Source organism: Acomys russatus, chromosome 25, assembly GCF_903995435.1.
Source record: "Acomys russatus chromosome 25, mAcoRus1.1, whole genome shotgun sequence".
Taxonomy (NCBI): domain Eukaryota; kingdom Metazoa; phylum Chordata; class Mammalia; order Rodentia; family Muridae; genus Acomys; species Acomys russatus.
In genome coordinates, this window is record NC_067161.1 from 51,717,353 (window position 1) to 51,738,057 (window position 20,705).

Sequence of the window (20,705 nt, forward strand, 5' to 3'; positions counted from 1 at the left end):
AGACCATTTCTCTGCTGTCACTGGCCAGGGCAGAACTCCATGAAGCCCAGGACAGCTCAGTGATATATTTCAGGAGCCCTGTGATGTGAGAATCCCCAGGCATAGAATAGGGCATGATCTCATTCATTATGTGTAATCTGAATAAAGCTGGAGTCCATAGAAACAGAGTAGAAGTCTGGTTACCAGGGCAGAGGGCAGGAGGAAGTGGTGAGATGGCATTCCCTGGACCTGGAGCTTTCTCCTCTCATGATGTACATTGCCTCTGTGTTCTTTAGCTCTCCTTTAGCCACTTCCTTGGGAAGTATGCCCCACTGGAGCCCTCATAGACTGTTGTTAGCAATAGATAGTGGGGCTCCTTGATGAATGCCAGTTTCTCATGAGCCCCAAAGCAGAATCCCTTTTGTGGAGAACCCAGGGCAGACTCACCACAATGTCCTTAGGTGGCATCCAGGGCTCGTCAGGGTCTTACAAAGACTCTGCACTGCAGAGTAGCTCAGGGGATTTCCACTTAGATCCAGCTCCTCCAGGCTTTCTGTGAACCCAAGTGTGGAGAAGACAACCTGCCAACTGGCATTAGTGGTTGGGGTCCATTTGGACCTGAGGGGGAGAGAGAGAGAATACCAGAAGGACTTGAGTTTTGTGTGCATGATCTGTTTGCACAACCCAACGTAGTAGACTGGGCTTCTATCTACCTGAGCCCCAGACCTTGATATGCCATGCCCAGAATTCACCAGTCTTCTACATGCTCCTTTGCTTTGTCATCTGGCTTCTCTCTTCTGGGTGGTACCTCATCAACATCTTTTAGGGCCACATGCTGTGTGCTCAGTTTGTGTTCAGCTTCTAACTCAGTCTAGGTGTCCCACAGGGTGTGAACATCCTACAGTTTCTTATTGAAGATGTACTGCTGTTCAGATGAATTAATCCCTGATTATAAAATTCCTGATTTGATCCAAATAGTTTTAAAAATTTTTATTAGTTTATTCTTGTTACATCTCAATGGTTATCCCATCCCTTGTATCCTCCCATTCTTCCTCCCATTTCCCCCTTATTCCCCTCTCCTATGACTGTTTCTGAGGAGGATTTTCTCCCCCTGTGTATGCTCATAGGGTATCAAGTCTCTTCTCGGTAACCTGCTGTCCTTCCTCTGAGTGCCACCAGGTCTCCCCATCCAGGGCACATGGTCAAATATGAGGCACCAGAGTACGTGAGAAAGTCATACCCCACTCTCCTCTCAACTGTGGAGAATGTTCTGTCCAATGGGTAGATCTGGGTAGGGGTTTAAAATTCCAAATAGTTTCAAAAGTTAAATTGTTTTAGATCTAAAACAATTTTAGCGAGTTTATGACTGCAACTAATACCTTTGTGGACTTCCAGATATATCACTAGGATACAGCCTTGAAGCAGATTTGTGGCCTTAGATAAGCCTTCACTCCAGATGGCACCACAAATTCTGGTATACACCATAAATATAGGCAAGTTGGTTTAAACTTTCCTTGAACCCAAGACATAATGGTAATGCCTAGAAATGTCTAAATTAGACATTCTTACCTTAGTGTCTAAATATACAAATTGTTCTTTTATAATTCATTATACCTTGTCAATTTGTTGTATCATGTGCTGCCATTTTAAATTTACTTTGTTTCTTAGAATGAAAGACAGATATAATTGTTGTCCTGAACTCGCTATGAACTAAGAGATAGCTGGAAAATATCTAGCCATGTCAGTCCTAATTGAAAATTGTAGCTTTTAGACCCTGTTAACCTTTAGGCCTCGTCAACCTTTGTCACTCTGAGCTCACTATGAACTTATGTAATGGACACATAGGTAAGAAATGTTTAGTTTGTTTAAAAACATATAATCTGTTGTATTTTAGAGTTCATCTGTTTTTGTGATTAATTGACTTGTTTGACTATGAGGTAATTCTTTTCTGTTAACATTCTGCTTCAGTCTGCCTACCTGTGATGTCATTGCTTACCTGCCATGGGGACGTGGGCTGCCGAGGGCCATATAAAAGGACAAATCTCCATGTAGCCCTCTCTCTCTCTCTCTTACCTCTCTACTCTCTCTCTTCTTCTTACTGTTTCTCTCTCTCTCTCTCGTAACCCTTCCCCTCTCCCCTGCCACCATGTTCATTTAATAAACTCCTTTACAACATAGTATCTGCTACCTTATTACCTTATATCTTATTATACCTAATCTTACCTTTTCTTACTGCTTTAATTATTAAATATAAAATTGAGACAACTTCCTGAACAGAACACCAACGTGGAGAGTGTGATACGACTTTCTCACGTACTCTGGTGCCTCACATTTGACCATGTCCCCTGGAGGGGGAGACCTGGTGGCACTCAGAGGAAGGACAGCAAGTAGGCAAGAAGAGACTTGATACCCTATGAGAATATATAGGGGGACGTAATCCCCCTCAAGAACAGTCATAGGGGAGGGGAATAATGGGAAAATGGGGGGGGGGGAGGAATGGGAGGATACAAGGGATGGGATAAACATTGAGATGTAACAAGAATAAATTAATAAAAAAATAAATAAAAATAAAAATAAAAAATAAAAAATAAAAATAAAATTGGTGGCCTAAATGGCTAAGGCTCTTCCAGAAACTGTCTTAAGTCTGGAATCCTTTCTACTAAACTTGTTCCATCTAACACACTTCCCACAATAATTTGTGGTCCAAACTTCACTCTATATCTCCATTCATTCCCGTCTGAACCCATTACCTTGCTACCGTCAGACTACAATTCTAAGCTGAGGTGAATTTCTGCTGCTTTGAACTCTGCCACATGGATACACCTCCCCCCAATGGCACTGCCTGCTCTCTTAATGCCTCCCCCAATCATCACTTCCTAAGCTATCTCAATACTCCCCTACCCTTTTGATAAGCTCTCCATTGGCCATGGACTTCTCTGAGGTTACCTTGCACAACTTTCCTCTGATTGGCCTGGGTTTCCAAGTCCACGGGATGCTCACATATTGCCTCAGATGGTCTATTTTGATTCCAAGGGAGGCCAATAACAGCCTGTCCCCTCAAGTCTTCCTGCTCGGCCAGCTGCATGCACTCTCTGCTGCTGTCTCCGCTCCCCCACCCCACCCTTGGTGCGTCTCTAGTTGGTTTGTTCCTGCTGTGCAGGCCGGGATGGGACTGGAGAGAACAGGGTCAGCAGGGAGCCCGTGGCCACTGCCATTACATTTGCCAAGGTGCTTGCTCTCCATGCCAGCTGTGGGACTAGCTGCTATCTTTGTTAGGGTCAACCATGTGGCTAGCGTCTCTCTTTAAGGACTACTGGGTGACCAGCCGCCATCTTTGTTAAGGGCAACCACATGACCACTAGCTTCCTGCCACCACTCTGGACCCTTCCCCTTTCCCTTCACAGGTCAGTAAAGGACAGTGACTACTTACAACAATTTCACCTATGTCTTACAGCTTCCAAGAAGGTGTTTTAAGAATGTGTTTTAAGTTGGTAAATATAAGTTATAAAGGTCAACATGTATAAAAGAATGCTTTATTCATCCTGTTGCTATGCTATTGTTGTACTAACTGTTCAAAGTATTGAGAGTGATCAATGCAGTTTTAATTTATTAATCTAATTATGGTAAACATTCCACTATATAATCCTATTTTAGTTGCAAGATTTCAAATTTCCCTTTGTTACTGCTCCACAGATGCCAAAAGGCTTCTGCCTTTTCTGAGCTTTGCTTTTAACACAAAGTTCTTTTTCCAATCCTCTACTATGCTATATGTCTACTGCATTTTCCTACAATGTGTTCATGTCTAATAATGTGTATTTCACTGCAGATTTCAAAGAGTGATGATGATAAATTTATCTCCCTTTATGATCTTAAAAGGATTCATATAAGCTACAAAATCCATCTCTCAGGTCAAATGGAATCCAGATAAGTACTGTCAATCAATAGCCTAAGTTTCTCACCTATCGTCTATCTCTGAGGGTGAGATTGCTCCCCCTTTTCACTGGTTTTGGGACTCCCCTCTCCCTAACTACCCAATTGCCACCTTTTTGCACCCAACGCCAGCCGACAACCAAGGTCTTCATGACTGGCTGTTTCTTCCCACTAACCTACAACTAGTACTTTTTCACTGGGTGAAAATGCTGCTCTCTTCTTGGTAGCCTGCTATCCTTCCTCCGAGTGCCACTCTGTAAGCATATACAGGGGGAGGAGGTCTCCCTCAGTCACAGTCATAGGGGAGGGGAGTAAGGGGAAATGGGAAGGAGGGAGGAATGGGAGGATACAAGGGAGGGGATAACCATTGAGATGTAATATGAATAAATTAATAAAATAAAATTAAAAAAAGAAAGAAAAAGCTTCAGTATGTAAGCACAGAAGACTCAAATGAAAACATTACTTGCTCTGAGAATCTCTCCATCACTCTGAGTAAATAAATACTCCATTCACTGATACCTGGTATGTGCCTGATCATAGCAAAGTGTCACTCCCTATGCTATTCATAGTTGGTCTTCCTTCCCAGTTTCTGTGGTCATTGAAGAGCAGTTGTATTTCTACTCTTGTGGTTGATTGGTAGGGCCTTGTATAAAATGAGTACTTAATGAAGATTTAGGAGTGAATCATGTAGAGGGAAGAGAGCACATACTGACACTGAGTAACTGCTACTGCACAGTGGTAGGAAACTCTGGAGGAAGTCTACCTTGCTGCTGGGATTGTCAGAAAGTTAGAAAGCCTTTCAGGTGAGTACCATGACTAGACTGCCATTGTTGACACACACAGAAATCATGTGGGCAGTGAAAACATAGGGGCTTTCATACATATGCATTCTGAGTTGATGGTAGAAAATCTTAGGGTCAAGATCACTGTCATGAAAATAGGGGGTTGTTCCTTCAAGAAAGGGCAGTTTCTCATAGAGAAAGCATGTTAAGAGAGAGGATCAGTAACTGTGGCCATTGGAACCCTGGGAAGGGTCAAGATGATTTGAGTCAGAGAAGCTGGTGGACATAGAAGCTATAGGGAAAGACAGAAGTTCATAGCACCATTCCATGGTCAGGCACACGGAGGAGAATAGAGAAAGATGGTCAGATTAAGCAGTTAGATGTCACTGATGACATGTGTCCTGCTGCTCTATTCCAGTTAAGAGCACTGCTGTTTCAGGACATGTGGGATCCTGGGATCGACAGAGAAGCCGCAGAGAGAGTTGTGTCTGGATACTCACAGAACCAACCCGGGGACTCTCAGATTGTGTCCCTGACATCCACTACTATTCAGGTGAAGACTCTTCACATAATAGCAGAATTTAATGCAGAAAGTGACCACCATGAGATCTACATCTGTCTGTATTATCAGGTGCTTCATGATTGTCTGGAACACTGTGTGCACCATATCATCTGGGCCATGCATTATTGCTTCTTGAAGACTGTGTATCACCCTTGTCAGTAGTTCCTCTTCCTGATTCTCATACAGAGAGTGGAGCAATTCCAGATAATTTGGTTGTTGGGGTAAGATTTTCCATAGGATGTCCCATAGCAAGATCATATTTGTATTCCCAAGGAGCCTGCAGGAAAATAACTTTTCCATTTCTCTCATTCCCTGTATATTTAAAAGACCAAATATAAAACGAATAGTGAGTGTCTCACATGGAGCATCTCTGCCATACACTTCTACCAGTGTTTCCACAATTCTGCAGTATTCCATATCACCATGTCTCTTATCATTATTTCCCAAGACATAGGACATCGCTGCAAAGAACTCCTGGAGACACAAGTGGGTAAAGCTGTAGCTCAGAGAGCAAGGTTGCTTCTGAAGGATGCCGATCTTCAGGAGAGTGTCAATGGAATCCTCTGGTAACCCATTCATGGAGAGATCGATTTCACTGAACAGACTCCTTCTTCTGTATACCCCCTTAGCAGCCAGTGAGCAGAGAGCCCTGAGCTGGGTCCCCAGGTTCTGACCTGAGGTTGTCTGGGAAAGGTACTTCAGGCAGAGGGCTGTGATGGTCTGTGAGGTCAGTGAGAGGACTTCCCCCTGCTCCATCTGCTGTGAGAGGCAAGTGCAGACCAGCCAGGACACCCAGGGCACCAGACACAGGGTTGAGAGCACTGGACTTGATTCAACTAAACGAAAAGCTGCGATTGCATCTCTTTCCTCTGCAAAATATTTGTAGAAATATTTCTTTCGTCCTGACTCAGAGAAGCCCAGGACTTGCACCCAACGTGGCTGCCCCAAAGAAGGAATGAGCTGTAGAGCTATGGTTCGAGCTGTGAGCAGGAAGGAAGCCTCAGGAAGGATGGATTTCCCTAGCAAACTGCCCAGCAGTGTGTGCACAGGCTGAGGATGGCTCCAGTGCAGACAGAGCTCAGGATTCTGATCCTCCAAGACCCATGCTGGCTCATCTATGCCATCCAGGATGAAGAGAAGCTTCTCAGGGTGAGACAGGATCGGCCTGATGGGAGCTGTGGGCACAGCCTGGCCTTGTGCTATGAGCTCAGCCAGACTCAGCTGCTTACACTGGGCCAGCTCTCTGCAGCTGAAGTAGAAGACATATTGGAAGCGATCCCTGTAGAGCTGGCCTTCCTCCCAGGCTCTCCTAACCTGCCTGGCCAGTGTTGACTTCCCAATACCTGCAGCTCCCTCTAAAATGACTACTCTAGGCTTCTTCTTGGTACCTGAGCTTGGCACAAATAAGCCTTGGATCTCAATCATGTGTCCTTTTTCTGGTTCACATTGATGCCAACTTTCCAAGACCCAGTTCTCTGAGCCTCTTGAGTAAACTTGTTGTCGGAGTAGTAGTTCTGTGATATTTTGGGACAAATTTTCCCTTGTCAATGACTGTGTGGGGTAAAAAGTCTCTTGGTCTTGCTTCTCATGTATTTCTGGATTTACTCCTGAATAAAAAAAGAAAAGATAGAGCAGAAGTGTATATACTAGAGCTGTCTGTTCATTCACTCTTCCTTCCCTCCTTCCTTCGCTCCTTCTCTCCTTAACTTCCTTTCTTCCATGTTTCTTTCACCATTTTCTTTCTTCCTTCCCTTTCTTACTTCCTCTCTCCTTACCTCCCTCTCTTACTTCCTTCCTCCATTCCTTCTTTCCTTGCTTTGTTGGATCCTTCAAGATATGGATAGATTTAGGTATCTGTCTAAAATGTACAACATACTGCCTATGGGAATTGGTATATTCTGAAAAGTGTAGTGCAGAAAATAAAAGCTTTAGAGATATTATTCAAGCTGAAGCCTTCATGGGTGCCAATCTTCAGGAAAGTGTCAATGACATCCTCTGTAAACCCTTTCATGCAGAGATCGATTTCACTGAACAGACTCCTTCTTCTGTATACCCCCTCAGGAGCCAGTGAGCAGAGAGCTCTGAGCTGGGTCCCTAGTTTCTGCCCTGAGATTATCTGGGAAAGGTACTTCAGGCAGAGGGCTATGGTGGTTTGTGAGGTCGTTGAGAGGACTTCCCCCTGCTCCATCTGCTGTGAGAGGCAAGTGCACACCAGTCAGGAACCCAGGGCATCAGACAGAAGGTTGAGAGCACTGGGGTTGATTCAACTAAATGAAAAGCTGCAATTGCATCTCTTTCCTCTGCAAAGTATTTGTAGAAATCTTTCTTTCGTCCTGACTCAGAGAAGCCCAGGACTTGCACCCATCATGGTTGCCCCAAAGAAGGAATGAACCTATGTTGGGCTGAGGTCTGAGCTGTTAGCAGGAAGGAAGCCTCAGGAAGGATGGATTTCCCCAGCAAACTGCCCAGCAGTGTGTGCATTGGCTGTGGCTGGCTCCAGTGCAGACAGGCCTCAGGATTCTGATCCTCCAAGACCCATGCTGGCTCATCTATGCCATCCAGGATGAAGAGCAGCTTCACAGCATGAGACAGAATTGGCCTGATGGGAGCTGTGGGCATAGCCTGGCCTTGTGCTGTGAGCTCAGCCAGACTCAGCTGCTCACACTGGGCCAGCACTCTGCAGCTAAAGTAGAAGACATAATGAAAGCGATCCCTGTGGAGCCAGCCTTATGCCAGGTCTTTTCACCTGCCTGGCCAGCACTGACTCCCCAATACCTGCAGCTCCCTCTAAAATGACTACTCGAGGCTTTTTCTCGGTACCTGAGCTTGGCTCAAATAAGCCTTGGGTCTCAATCTTGTGTCCTCCTTCTGGTTCACATTTATTTTCACTTTCCCAGATCCAGTTATCTGGGTTTCTTGCACAAAGTAGTTGTGGGACTCGTGGTTTTGTGAGTCTCTGGAACAAATTTTTCCTTGTCAATGACCTTTTGTGGTAAATAGTCTTTTGGGGTTGCTGGTCTTGTATTTTTGGATTGGATCCTGAATAAAAAAAGACCAAGATTGGGTGGAAGTGTACATATTAGAGCTGTCTGTTTCTTTCACTCTTCCCTACCTCCACCCCCCTCTCCTTCCCTTCATCTCTCTTTAACGTCACTTTTTCCTTCTTTCTTCATTTTCTTTCCACCTTTGGTCTTCTTCCTCCCTCCCTCCCTCCCTCCTTACTTTTTTCCTTTCGTCCTTTCTTTTTTCCTTCCTTCCTTTTTTCCTTCCTTCCTTCCCTCCTTCCTTCCTTCCTTCCTTCTTCCTTCCATCCTTCCTTCCTTCCCTCTTTTGTTTTCTCTTTCAAGATATGGATGAATTTAGGCATCTGCCTAAACTGTACAACATACTAACTATGCGCATTGGTATATTCTGAAAGATGTAGTGCAGAAAATACAAGGTTTAGAGATAACATTCAAGCTGAAGCCTTCATGGGATGCTTTGTAAAGATGCCGAGCTTCAGGAAAATGTCAGTGGCATCCTCTGGTAACCCTTTCATGCAGAGATCAGTTTCACTGAACAGGCTCCTTCTTCAGCAGATCCCCTCAGCAGCCAGTGAGCAGAGAGCTCTGAGCTGGGTCCCCTGGTTCTGACCTGAGATTGTCTGGGAAAGGTACTTCAGGCAGAGGGCTGTGGTGGTCTGTGAGGTCAGTGAGAGGACTTCCCTCTGCTCCATCTGCTGTGAGAGGCTAGTGCACACCAGCCAGGACACCCAGGGCACCAGACACAGGGTTGAGAGCACTGGGATGATTCAACGAAAGGAAAATCTGCAATTGCATCTCTTTCCTCTGCAAAATATTTGTAGAAATCTTTTTTCGTCCTGACTCAGAGAAGCCCAGGACTTGCACCCATTGCGGCTGCCCTAAAGAAGGAATGAACCTATGTTGGGCTGAGGTCTGAGCTGTTAGCAGGAAGGAAGCCTCAGAAAGAATGGATTTCCTCCAGCAAACTGCCCAGCAGTGTGTGCATTGGCTGTGGCTGGCTCCAGTGCAGACAGGCCTCAGGATTCTGATCCTCCAAGACCCATGCTGGCTCATCTATGCCATCCAGGATGAAGAGCAGCTTCACAGCATGAGACAGAATTGGCCTGATGGGAGCTGTGGGCATAGCCTGGCCTTGTGCTGTGAGCTCAGCCAGACTCAGCTGCTCACACTGGGCCAGCTCTCTGCAGCTAAAGTAGAAGACATAATGGAAGTGATCCCTGTGGAGCCAGCCTTATGCCAGGTCTCTTCACCTGCCTGGACAGCATTGACTCCCCAATACCTGCAGCTCCCTCTAAAATGACTACTCAAGGCTTTTTCTTGGTACCTGAGCTTGGCTCAAATAAGCCTTGGGTCTCAATCTTGTGTCCTCCTTCTGGTTCACATTTATTTTCACTTTCCCAGATCCAGTTATCTGGGTTTCTTGCACAAAGTAGTTGTGGGACTAGTGGTTTTGTGGTTCTCAGGCACAAATTTTTCCTTGTCAATGACCATTTGTGGTAAATAGTCTCTTGGGGTTGCTGGTCTTGTATTTTTGGATTGGCTCCTGAATAAAAAAGACCAAGATTGGGCAGAAGTGTACATATTAGAGCTGTCTGTTTCTTTCACTCTTCCCTACCTCCACCCCCCTCTCCTTCCCTTCATCTCTCTTTAACGTCATTTCTTCCTTCTTTCTTCATTTTCTTTCCACCTTTGGTCTTCTTACTCCCTCCCTCCCTCCCTCTCTTCCTTCCCTCCTTCCTTTTTTCCTTTCTTTCTTCCTTCCTTTCTCCTTCCATGCTTCCTTCCTTCCTTTCCTCTTTTGTTTTCTCTTTCAAGATATGGATGAATTTAGGCATCTGCCTAAACTGTACAACATACTAACTATGGGCATTGTTATATGCTGAATGGTGTAGTGCAGAAAATATAAGGTTTAGGGCTAACATTCAAGCTGAAGCCTTCATGGGATGCTTTGTAAAGCTGCCAAGCTTCAGGAAAATGTCAGTGGCATCCTCTGGTAACCCTTTCATGCAGAGATCAGTTTCACTGAACAGGCTCCTTCTTCACCAGATCTCCTCAGCAGCCAGTGAGCAGAGAGGTCTGAGCTGGGTCCCATGGTTCTGACCTGAGATTGTCTGGGAAAGGTACTTCAGGCAGAAGGCTGTGGTGGTCTGTGAGGTCAGTGAGAGGACTTCCCCCTGCTCCATCTGCTGTGAGAGGCTAGTCCACACCAGCCAGGACACCCAGGGCACCAGACACAGGGTTGAGAGAACTGGGATTGATTCAACTAAAGAAAAAGCTGCAATTGCATCTCTTTCCTCTGCAAAATATTTGTAGAAATCTTTTTTCGTCCTGACTCAGAGAAGCTCAGGACTTGCACCCATCATGGTTGCCCCAAAGAAGGAATGAACCTATGTTGGGCTGAGGTCTGAGCTGTTAGCAGGAAGGAAGCCTCAGGAAGGATGGATTTCCCCAGCAAACTGCCCAGCAGTGTGTGCATTGGCTGTGGCTGGCTCCAGTGCAGACAGGCCTCAGGATTCTGATCCTCCAAGACCCATGCTGGCTCATCTATGCCATCCAGGATGAAGAGCAGCTTCACAGCATGAGACAGGATCGGCCTGATGGGAGCTGTGGGCATAGCCTGGCCTTGTGCTGTGAGCTCAGCCAGACTCAGCTGCTCACACTGGGCCAGCACTCTGCAGCTAAAGTAGAAGACATAATGGAAGTGATCCCTGTGGAGACAGCCTTCCTGCCAGGTCTCTTCACCTGCCTGGCCAGCATTGACTCCCCAATACCTGCAGCTCCCTCTAAAATGACTACTCGAGGCTTTTTCTTGGTACCTGAGCTTGGCTCAAATAAGCCTTGGGTCTCAATCTTGTGTCCTCCTTCTGGTTCACATTGATTGTCGCTTTCCCAGACCCAGTTCTCTGGGTCTCTTGCACAAAGTAGTTGTGGGACTAGTGGTTTTGTGGTTCTCAAGAACAAATTTTTCCTTGTCAATGACCATTTGTGGTAAATAGTCTCTTGGGGTTGCTGGTCTTGTATTTTTGGTTTGGCTCCTGAATAAAAAAGACCAAGATTGGGCAGAAGTGTACATATTAGAGCTGTCTGTTTCTTTCACTCTTCCCTCCCTTCACCCCCCTCTCCTTCCCTTCATCTCTCTTTAACGTCATTTCTTCCTTCTTTCTTCATTTTCTTTCCACCTTTGGTCTTCTTCCTACATCTCTCCCTCCCTCCCTCTCCTCCCTCCCTCCTTCCTTCCTTCCTTCCTCCTTCCTTCCTTCCTTCCTTCCTTCCTTCCTTCCTTCCTTCCCTCTTTTGTTTTCTCTTTCAAGGTATGGATGAATTTAGGCATCTGCCTAAACTGTACAACATACTAACTATGGGCATTGGTATATTCTGAAAAATGTAGTGCAGAAAATACAAGGTTTAGAGATAACATTCAAGCTGAAGCCTTCATGGGATGCTTTGTAAAGCTGCCAAGCTTCAGGAAAATGTCAGTGGCATCCTATGGTAACCCTTTCATGCAGAGATCAGTTTCACTGAACAGGCTCCTTCTTCAGCAGATCCCCTCAGCAGCCAGTGAGCAGAGAGCTCTGAGCTGGGTCCCCAGTTTCTGACCGGAGATTGTCTGGGAAAGGTACTTCAGGCAGAGGGCTATGGTGGTCTGTGAGGTCAGTGAGAGGACTTCCCCCTGCTCCATCTGCTGTGAGATGCTAGTGCAGACCAGCCAGGAAACCCAGGGCACCAGACACAGGGTTGAGAGCACTGGGATGATTCAATGAAAGGAAAAGCTGCAATTGCATCTCTTTCCTCTGCAAAATATTCGTAGAAATCTTTCTGTCGTCCTGACTCAGAGAAGCCCAGGACTTGCACCCATCGTGGCTGCCCCAAAGAAGGAATGAACCTATGTTGGGCTGAGGTCTGAGCTGTTAGCAGGAAGGAAGCCTCAGGAAGGATGGATTTCCCCAGCAAACTGCCCAGCAGTGTGTGCACTGGCTGTGGCTGGCTCCAGTGCAGACAGAGCTCAGGATTCTGATCCTCCAAGATCCATGCTGGCTCATCATGCCATCCAGGATGAAGAGCAGCTTCTCAGCGTGAGACAGGATCGGCCTGATGGGAGCTGTGGGCATAGCCTGGCCTTGTACTGTGAGCTCAGCCAGACTAAGCTGCTCACACTGGGCCAGCTCTCTGCAGCTAAAGTCGAAGACATAATGGAAGTGATCCCTGTGGAGACAGCCTTCCTGCCAGGTCTCTTTACCTGTCTGGCCAGCATTGACTCCCCAATACGTGCAGCTCCCTCTAAAATACTACTCGAGGCTTTTTCTTGGTACCTGAGCTTGGCTCAAATATGCCTTGGGTCTCAATCTTGTGTCCTCCTTCTGGTTCACATTTATTCTTGCTTTCCCAGACCCAGTTCTCTGGGTCTCTTAAGCAAAGTAGTTGTGAGACTACTAGTGGTTTTGTGGTTCTCAGGAACAAATTTTTTCTTGTCAGTGACCATTTGCGGTAAATAGTCTCTTGGGGTTCCTGATCTTGTATTTTCGGATTTGCTTCTGAATATAAAATACAAAGATTGGGGAGAAGTGTGCATATTAGAGCTGTCTGTTTCTTTCACTCTTCCCTCCCTCCATCCCTCTCACCTTCCCTTCATCTCTCTTTAACGTCATTTCTTAATTTTTTCTTCATTTTCTTTCCACCTTTGGTCTTCTTCCTACCTCTCTCCCTACCTCCCTCTCTTTCTTCCCTCCCTACCTCACTCCTTCCCTTTTGCCTTCCTTCCTTCCTTCCTTCTTTTGTTTTCTCTTTTAAGATATGGATGAATTTAGGCATCTGCCTAAACTGTACAACATACTAGCTATGGGCATTGGTATATTCTGAAAGGTGTAGTGCAGAAAATACAAGGTTTAGAGCTAACATTCAAGCTGAAGCCTTCATGGGATGCTTTGTAAAGATGCTGAGCTTCAGGAAAGTGTCAGTGACATCCTCTGGTAACCCTTTCATGCAGAGATAAGTTTCACTGAACAGGCTCCTTCTTCAGCAGATCTCCTCAGCAGCCAGGGATCAGGGAGCTCTGAGCTGGGTCCCCTAGTTCTGGCCTGAGATTGTCTGGGATAGGTACTTCAGGCAGAGGGCTGTGGTGGTCTGTGTGGTCAGTGAGAGGACTTCCCCCTGCTTCATCTGTTGTGAGAGGCAAGTGCACACCAGCCAGGAATCTCAGGGCACCAGACACAGGGTTGAATGCACTGGGCTTGATTCAAGTAAAGAAAAATCTGCAATTGCATCTCTTTCCTCTGCAAAGTATTTGTAGAAATCTTTCTTCGTCCTGACTCAGGGAAGCCTCAGTCTTCCACCCAACTTGTTTGCCCAAATGAAGGAATGCACTGTAGATGTATATTCGAGCTGTGCGCAGGAAGGAAGCCTCAGGAAGGATGGATTTCCCCAGCAATCTGCCCAGCAGTGTGTGCACAGGCTGAAGGTGGCTCCAGTGCAGACAGGGCTCAGGATTCTGACCCTCCAAGACCCATGCTGGCTCATCTATGCCATCCAGGATGAAGAGCAGCTTCTCAGGGTGAGACAGGGTCTGCCTGATGGGAGCTGTGGACACAGCCTGGCCTTGTGCTATGAGCTCAGCAAGACTCATCTTCTTACACTGCAGCTGAAGTAGTGTAGTGCAGAATATACTTGAGAGAATACTATAGATAATATTAGTGATAATATTCTATCCGTATTCTTCTTGTAAATAAGAGTAGTGTTTTTTGAAGTTCATTCATGCTTCAGATGTGTCAATTTCTTTTTTAAATTTAATTTAATTTAATTTTTTTTATCCCTTGTATCCTCCCATTCTTCCTTCCCCCACCCCATTTTCCCATTATTCCCCTCCCCTATGACTGTTCCTGAGGGGGATTACCTCCCACTGTATATGCTCATAGGGTATCAAGTCTCTTCTTGGCAACCTGCTGTCCTTCCTCTGAGTGCTACCAGGTTCCCTCTCCAGGGGACATGGTCAAATATGAGGCACAAGAGTACAGGAGAAAGTCATATCCCACTCTCCACTCAACTGTGGAGAAGGTTCTGACCGTGTGCTTGATCTGGGTAGGGGCTTAAAGTTTACTGCCTGTATTGTCCTTGGCTGGTGCCTTAGTTTGAGCGGGACCCCTGGGCCCAAATCTGCCTATCATAATGTTCTACTTGTAGGTTTCTAGGACCCTCTGGATCCTTCTACTTTGCTATTCTCCTATGCTTCTCTCATTTAGAGTCCCAATAGGATGTCCTCCCCTCTGTCCCAGTTGCTGGTAAGTGAAGGCTTTCGTGGCACATGCTCCTTGGGCTAGTATGCAGATATAAGTGAGTATATACCATTTAAGTCTTTCTGCTTCTGGGTTAACTCACTCATTATGATCATTTCTAGCTCAACCCATTTATCCACAAATTTTGGGAATTCCTTGTTTTTAATAGCTGAGTAGTATTCCATAGTGTATATGTACCACAGTTTCTTTATCCATTCTTCTACTGAGGGACACTTAGGCTGTTTCCATGATCTGGCTATTATGAATAAGGCTGCTATGAACATGGTTGAGCAAATGTTCTTGTTGTGTGCTGGAGCATCTTCTGGGTATATTCCAAGGAGTGGAATAGCTGGGTCTTGAGGAAGCCCTATTCCCATTTTTCTGAAATAGCACCAGATAGATTTCCCAAGTTGTGTCAGTTTCTTATCCAGTGACTGATGTGCTTTTTAGGCTGAGAATAAAGGACACGATCAGAGATATAACTTTCTTGTCATTCAGTTTATGGGTTGTTCCAGTAGCTCCATTGAGCTCACCTTTCCCGTCTGTAATTTGAGGGCTGTGGTCTCTCCCTGTAGGAGATTGTGAAGTAGTAGGGTAGATTACAGGCAGTGGGGCATATGTCTGCTTCTGACAAACCATATTGGACCTCACCTTTGCAGTTCTGACATCATTCTGATTTCCCAATAATGTGGATCTGGTAGAATGGTCTAAGAATGTCATAAAGTTCGTGTTTTATGACATAAACTTCTTCCCCTGTACACAGCCTGCAAATTCGGTGTATATTTTTATACTGTCTTTCAGAAATCTTTGTAACCACAAGCTTTGTTTGTGAATATTATTTGGATGTCTTCTGTACCCTCAGAAACTCATGTTGGTACTCATTTGCCTACATAGCAGTAATAGATACAGGTGTAGTTGAGTGTTTGGAGTCATGGGCGCAGGCCCCTTGATGATTGACCAATACTGTTCTTCTAGGAATGGGCAAGCTCATATAGAAAGGGATACTAGTTCTTTACTGCAGGTGCTTGTTTACTGTTATAATTTGGGGAGGATGAGTAGTCATGGTTTCCAGTCTTGGACTTCCAGCCTCCAGAGGTATAATTTTAAAAGTGTATATTAAAAAAAAAAAAACAATGAGAATAGTGGTTGTGTCCTATAATTCATCACTCAGGAGACAGAGGCAGGAGCCCAGGCCTAGATTTTCCAAAAGTGAATTTTAAACCCTCCTGGGCTTCAATCAATCAATCAATCATTCAATCATTCAATCAATCCGTAATTCAGTCAATTAATGAGCTCAAGAATAACAAAAGTTACCCAGTCTCTGTTTTCTGTCCTGGAAATGGAAAACAAAAATAAGACACTTGTTCTTGATGTAACCTGCTCCACAGTTTGCTACTGTGCACTTTTCTGGAGTTCACCTATTCTACCTCACTTCTCTTCCCTCTTATGAGAGCATCTGAAGAACCATCTCTCCAGTTTGAACCTGAACACAAATCTTACCATAGCTTCTTCTCTGGAAGAAAGTGAAGGCAAGATAGACAGGAGGTTGACCCATGGAGCAGAATACAAGTTCATCCCTCAACATCTGCCAGTGGTCTAAAGTACAAGGCAGATGCCTGTCCTGCCATGGACAAGGCGCTAGAGAAAATTTGGTGAGAGCACTGAGTGTAGCATTAGTTTGCAGATTTTTTCCTTCAGGACCTGGTTGAAGGGGCCAACTTACCTCTGAAATCAGGATCTATAGATCCAATTGTATAGTCTTTCTGTAGGAAGACTTCTAATATCTCCTGAGTGCAGCAATCTGGACACTCATGTCTGTGGCCAAGGTCTGCCTGGCTCAGGCTATGTTTGCCCATGGTGGCAAGAGAGGCTCAGCTCTTTCCAGATCACTTCCTCTAAGAACTTCCAGCTGAAATGAATGTGTCATTGTGCACACATCTAAATCCTCTTCAGCTCCTTCACACTTTAAAAGCAGCTGGGCAGCAAGATGGCTCATCAGTTAAAGTGCTTGCAGAAAAAACAAGTAAGTTATATTTTGCACCCCAAGAAACCCTTTATATGCTGTTTTTGCATTGCACATGAGCTGAAACAGGGAATCCTCCGGGTAAGATGGCTAGCTAGACTTGCTCCATGAATGAGTTCTGGGTGTGGATGATGAGAGCTGCTGCCTCCATGAATAAGAGAAAAACTGAGGAAGACTCCTGACATCAATTTAGCGCACTCACATGTACACACCATGCAGTTTCTCACTCATATACGCTCCACACATCCAAACATAAACACACATGTGTATGCACAGAACACCCATACACATAAAAAGAAGAAAAAGGGCCAAAAAATCCACAAAAAGTGGATGAAAATGAGAAATATTCTACTTAGTGAGGTATCCCATGCCCACAGAAACAAATGTCACATGTGTCTGTCATATATGTCTCCTATCTTTACATATTTTGATTTGCATGTTTAATTTGTTTTTTAAAAGTTTCCTGATATTATCTAGTTCAATCCATTTGTCCACAAATTTCGGAAATTCCTTGTTTCTAATATAAAAAAAGTTTCCTGTAAGTTAATTTTTGAAAATTCCCTATCACATACTATATTTACATTATTCCTACCCTACTGTAGTCCCCCTTCACTTCACTTGTGGGCTAAAAAGGGAATTGAAAAACACATTGACCAACTGAGGGAACATGGTGTCCTGGTCCCATGTCAATCACCTTGGAACACTCCCTTGTTGCCTATTAAAAAGCCAGGAACTAATGTCTATTATCTGGTACAGGACCTCAGGGAAGATTACAAACATGTTGGAAATATACATCCAACTGTCCCTAACTTTTATATTCTCCTTAGTTTCCTGGACCAGCACTTATAAGTCTACACTGTCCTGGACCTCAAAGATGCTTTCTTTAGCCTGGCTCTGGGAGCCAAAAGTCAGTCTATCTTCACCTTTGAATGGCAAGATCAGGATGAGGGTTTTAGCAGACAGTTCACCTGGACCCAACTGTACCAAGGGTTCAAAATTGCCCCCTCCATCTTTGAGAAGGCACTTTATCAGGATCTGAGAGAATACCAGGCCTCACACCCCAAGGTAAGCATCTTCCAATATGTGGATGATCATCTGACTGCCTCTAAAGATTGTGACTCTTGTTTACAGGTGACCAATGACTTGCTCCAAGCCTTAGACCACCTTGGATACAAGGTCTTGGCCAAGAAGGCCCAGATTTGTGTCCTGGAAGTCACTTCTCTTGGATACATCCTCTGAGAAGGTAAGAGATGACTATCTCTGGCTTGGACACAGACCATCCTGGTCATCCCTGCTTCTAGGAATAGAAGACAACTTAGAGAGCTGGTTTTTGCATATTTTGTATACCTGGGGTTGCAGATGCCCTGGCTGCAAACAGAAGAAGTCTATTTTACTGGTGGCAGCAGCTTTATGCTAGAAGGAACCAGATACACAGGGTTGGCATTAGTAACACTTAGAGAAACTCTCTGGGCATCAACCTTATCACCCCAACATATTCCCCAAAGACTGAACTTATAGCAATTAACAACAGTACTCCAGTTGGGGCAGACAAAACTACTAACATCTACACTGACAGCCAGCATGTCTCTGCAATGGCCCATGTAAATGGCCTAACCCTGACTCTCAACAGCCAAGGGAAAGGGTATTAAAAAGAAAAGGAGATCCTAGACTTACTGTCACCCCTCAGGCTGTCATAAATATGGGCTGTCATCCATTGCCCGGGCCACCAGAATGGGGAACTCCTGCAAAGCTCAGGGAAGTAGAAAAACAGACCATGCAGCCCAGTAGGCTGTTTACTAATAACCACATCAACCTCAACTTTTCCCGAGAGGCCAGAATATTCTGCTCAAGATGCTAAAGATTTTGACTCTTTGCCAAACACACAGGCAAAAGATAGATGGAAGTACACTACAGATAAAAGACATATTCTACCAACTGAACTATCCCAGTCCCTGATTCACCAAGTTCACAAAGAACACATCTTGCCCAAAGAAAGTTAAAAGAGCCTCTGGGACATTCAAAATTTAATATCTTTAATGTAAACTGGTTAGTTGATGACTGGTTGACTCAGCGCCTCCCTTGCCAGCCTACTGACACACCAAGAAACCAGCTCTCTCAAAACAAGAGGGAAAGAAGAACTTTGCCTGGAGTCTCCTGGGAGGTACACTCCACTGAGGAAAAACTTGGTAAATATGGCTATAAATAACTTCTAGTCTTTACAGGTACCTTTCAGAGGCTTATCACACAAAAAAGAAAACAGCCTCCACAGTGACCAAAAAGATCATCAATAACCTCATTCTAAGGTATGGACTATCTTCCAGAATAGGATCAAACAATGGACCTGCTTTCCTCTCTAAGGTAACCCAGGATCTAGTTAGAATACTGGGGACTAACTGGATGTTACATTGTGCATATCACACCCAGAACTCAGCACAGGTGAGAAGGATGAATAAGACCCTAACTGAATTGACCTTAGAAACTGGACAGTCATGCTTCCCTTTGCCTTGTTGAAGGTATAGAACACTAGCCATTCCTTTGGGCTAATGCCCTGTGAAGTCATGTTTTGCAGATACCTTCCTCTGGTTCCTAAGCTCCCCTCAGAGGTTATTCTTAAGATGTCTGAGTACAAATTTTTAAGTGCATGCAGGCACTCCAGATGGTCCAGGATATCTTCCCACTCATGGGGAATGTTTACAAGCTGCCTCCTGCCACATTGCGCTACCACAAACTGGGTGGCCTCTTCTGGTTCAGGAGACATAATAAGGATGCCCTCAGACCTCAATGGTAAGGACTTCACATAGTGATCCTGACTGCCCCTATGGCTGTCAAGGTTGGCAGGATCAAAACTTGGATTCACCATTCCCACCTCAAGCCAGTTCCTGATGGGTGAGCAGATGATCCAGACACCAGATGGAGAGCAGAGCAACATCCAGAGGATTCACCAAAGGTAAGACTGAGGTACTTAAAACCCTCTGGAATTTGCTATGCTTTCTTGTAATTAGCCAAGTTGTTTATGGTACTCTAAATCCCCCTACCCCCAATAAGGCCCTAAGCAAGCTATTGTGTTGTGGAGACTGTTAGACTATTGGACAGATAGAGTCAACTCAGAAATCTTACAAACAAATCTGTAATTACCCTCCACCTTTGTGACTGACTTACATCTTCTCTAGCCAGACCTTAGAGTCTCTGCACAGGCTGACGAGGAGGCTACCTCTCCAGGGGGCCCCAAGAGATCTGAAGGCAAAGATGAGGAGGGCCACATGGCTGTGCATGAGGAGAAATTATTAGGGTCACTTAACTTTGATACGGTCATATTAGAAGGAAAATTTATTATGTCTACCCATCAGCCAGTCCCCCTTCCTGTTCAGACCAACATGAGTTCTGGTGCTCCTCCTGGGGCTATGAAACTTGGTTCCCTACATGGGAAATTGACAAAGACAAATCTATCCTCCTCCTAAGATGCCTCTTGTACTAAATGCTGAACCTATAATCCTATAAATATTACTGTTTGGCCCTGGAGAAACCCCTGGTTCTCTGATGCTTGGGACTCAGGAAAGTCATCAGGTTTCAGACTTTATGAAGAAGGACAGTCCACACCTGAGTCAAAGTGCCTCCCCTCCCTATTGGGCCTCTTGCTAATTGTTTACAGTCCATGATGATGCCCCCTAGGTCTACGATGACCATCCCAGACATCACAACCACCCCAGGAAAAGGGAAGCCACCCTCCCCAGACAAATCAGATCTCCCTAGACCTAAGACCACTTGATATACTTGATGGTTGATTTGGTTACAGCTGCTTTTTCAGCCTGTAGCAGTACAAATACCAATCTGACTTATGATTGCTGGCTATGTCTGGACCTAACCCTCCATACCATCTTGGAATGGGAACAATAGACTACCATTGAGTGTCATGTCCACATGTCCCTGGGAATTCTCTATGACCTGGGAGACAGAAGAGGAAATGCCACTTGCTTCAGGTCTCATAATTACCCTTTGAAACATACTCTATACTCCAAGGTTTGCAATGAGCCAAATATATTTTTTGGTACAGGAAACATCTGACTCCCATGGGCTAAACAGTTCCCAGGAAGTAGCAGCCCTAAAGGCTTTTGTTTTACTAACAGACTATACCCCTGCCTC

At 45.0% G+C, this 20,705-nt stretch overlaps 1 protein-coding gene across 1 annotated transcript in view; it reads right to left on the reverse strand.

Annotated features, from left to right (window-relative positions):
* LOC127208043 (NACHT, LRR and PYD domains-containing protein 1a-like) overlaps positions 1-20,705 on the reverse strand; it is a 65,887-nt gene that overhangs the window by 39,546 nt on the left and 5,636 nt on the right. The window contains exons 3-4 of the mRNA XM_051167401.1: positions 5,192-6,837; positions 427-597 (exon numbers count right to left, since the gene is read on the reverse strand). Of these exons, the coding sequence (XP_051023358.1) occupies positions 427-597; positions 5,192-6,837 (1,817 nt within the window). The remainder of the gene's footprint in view (positions 1-426; positions 598-5,191; positions 6,838-20,705) is intronic.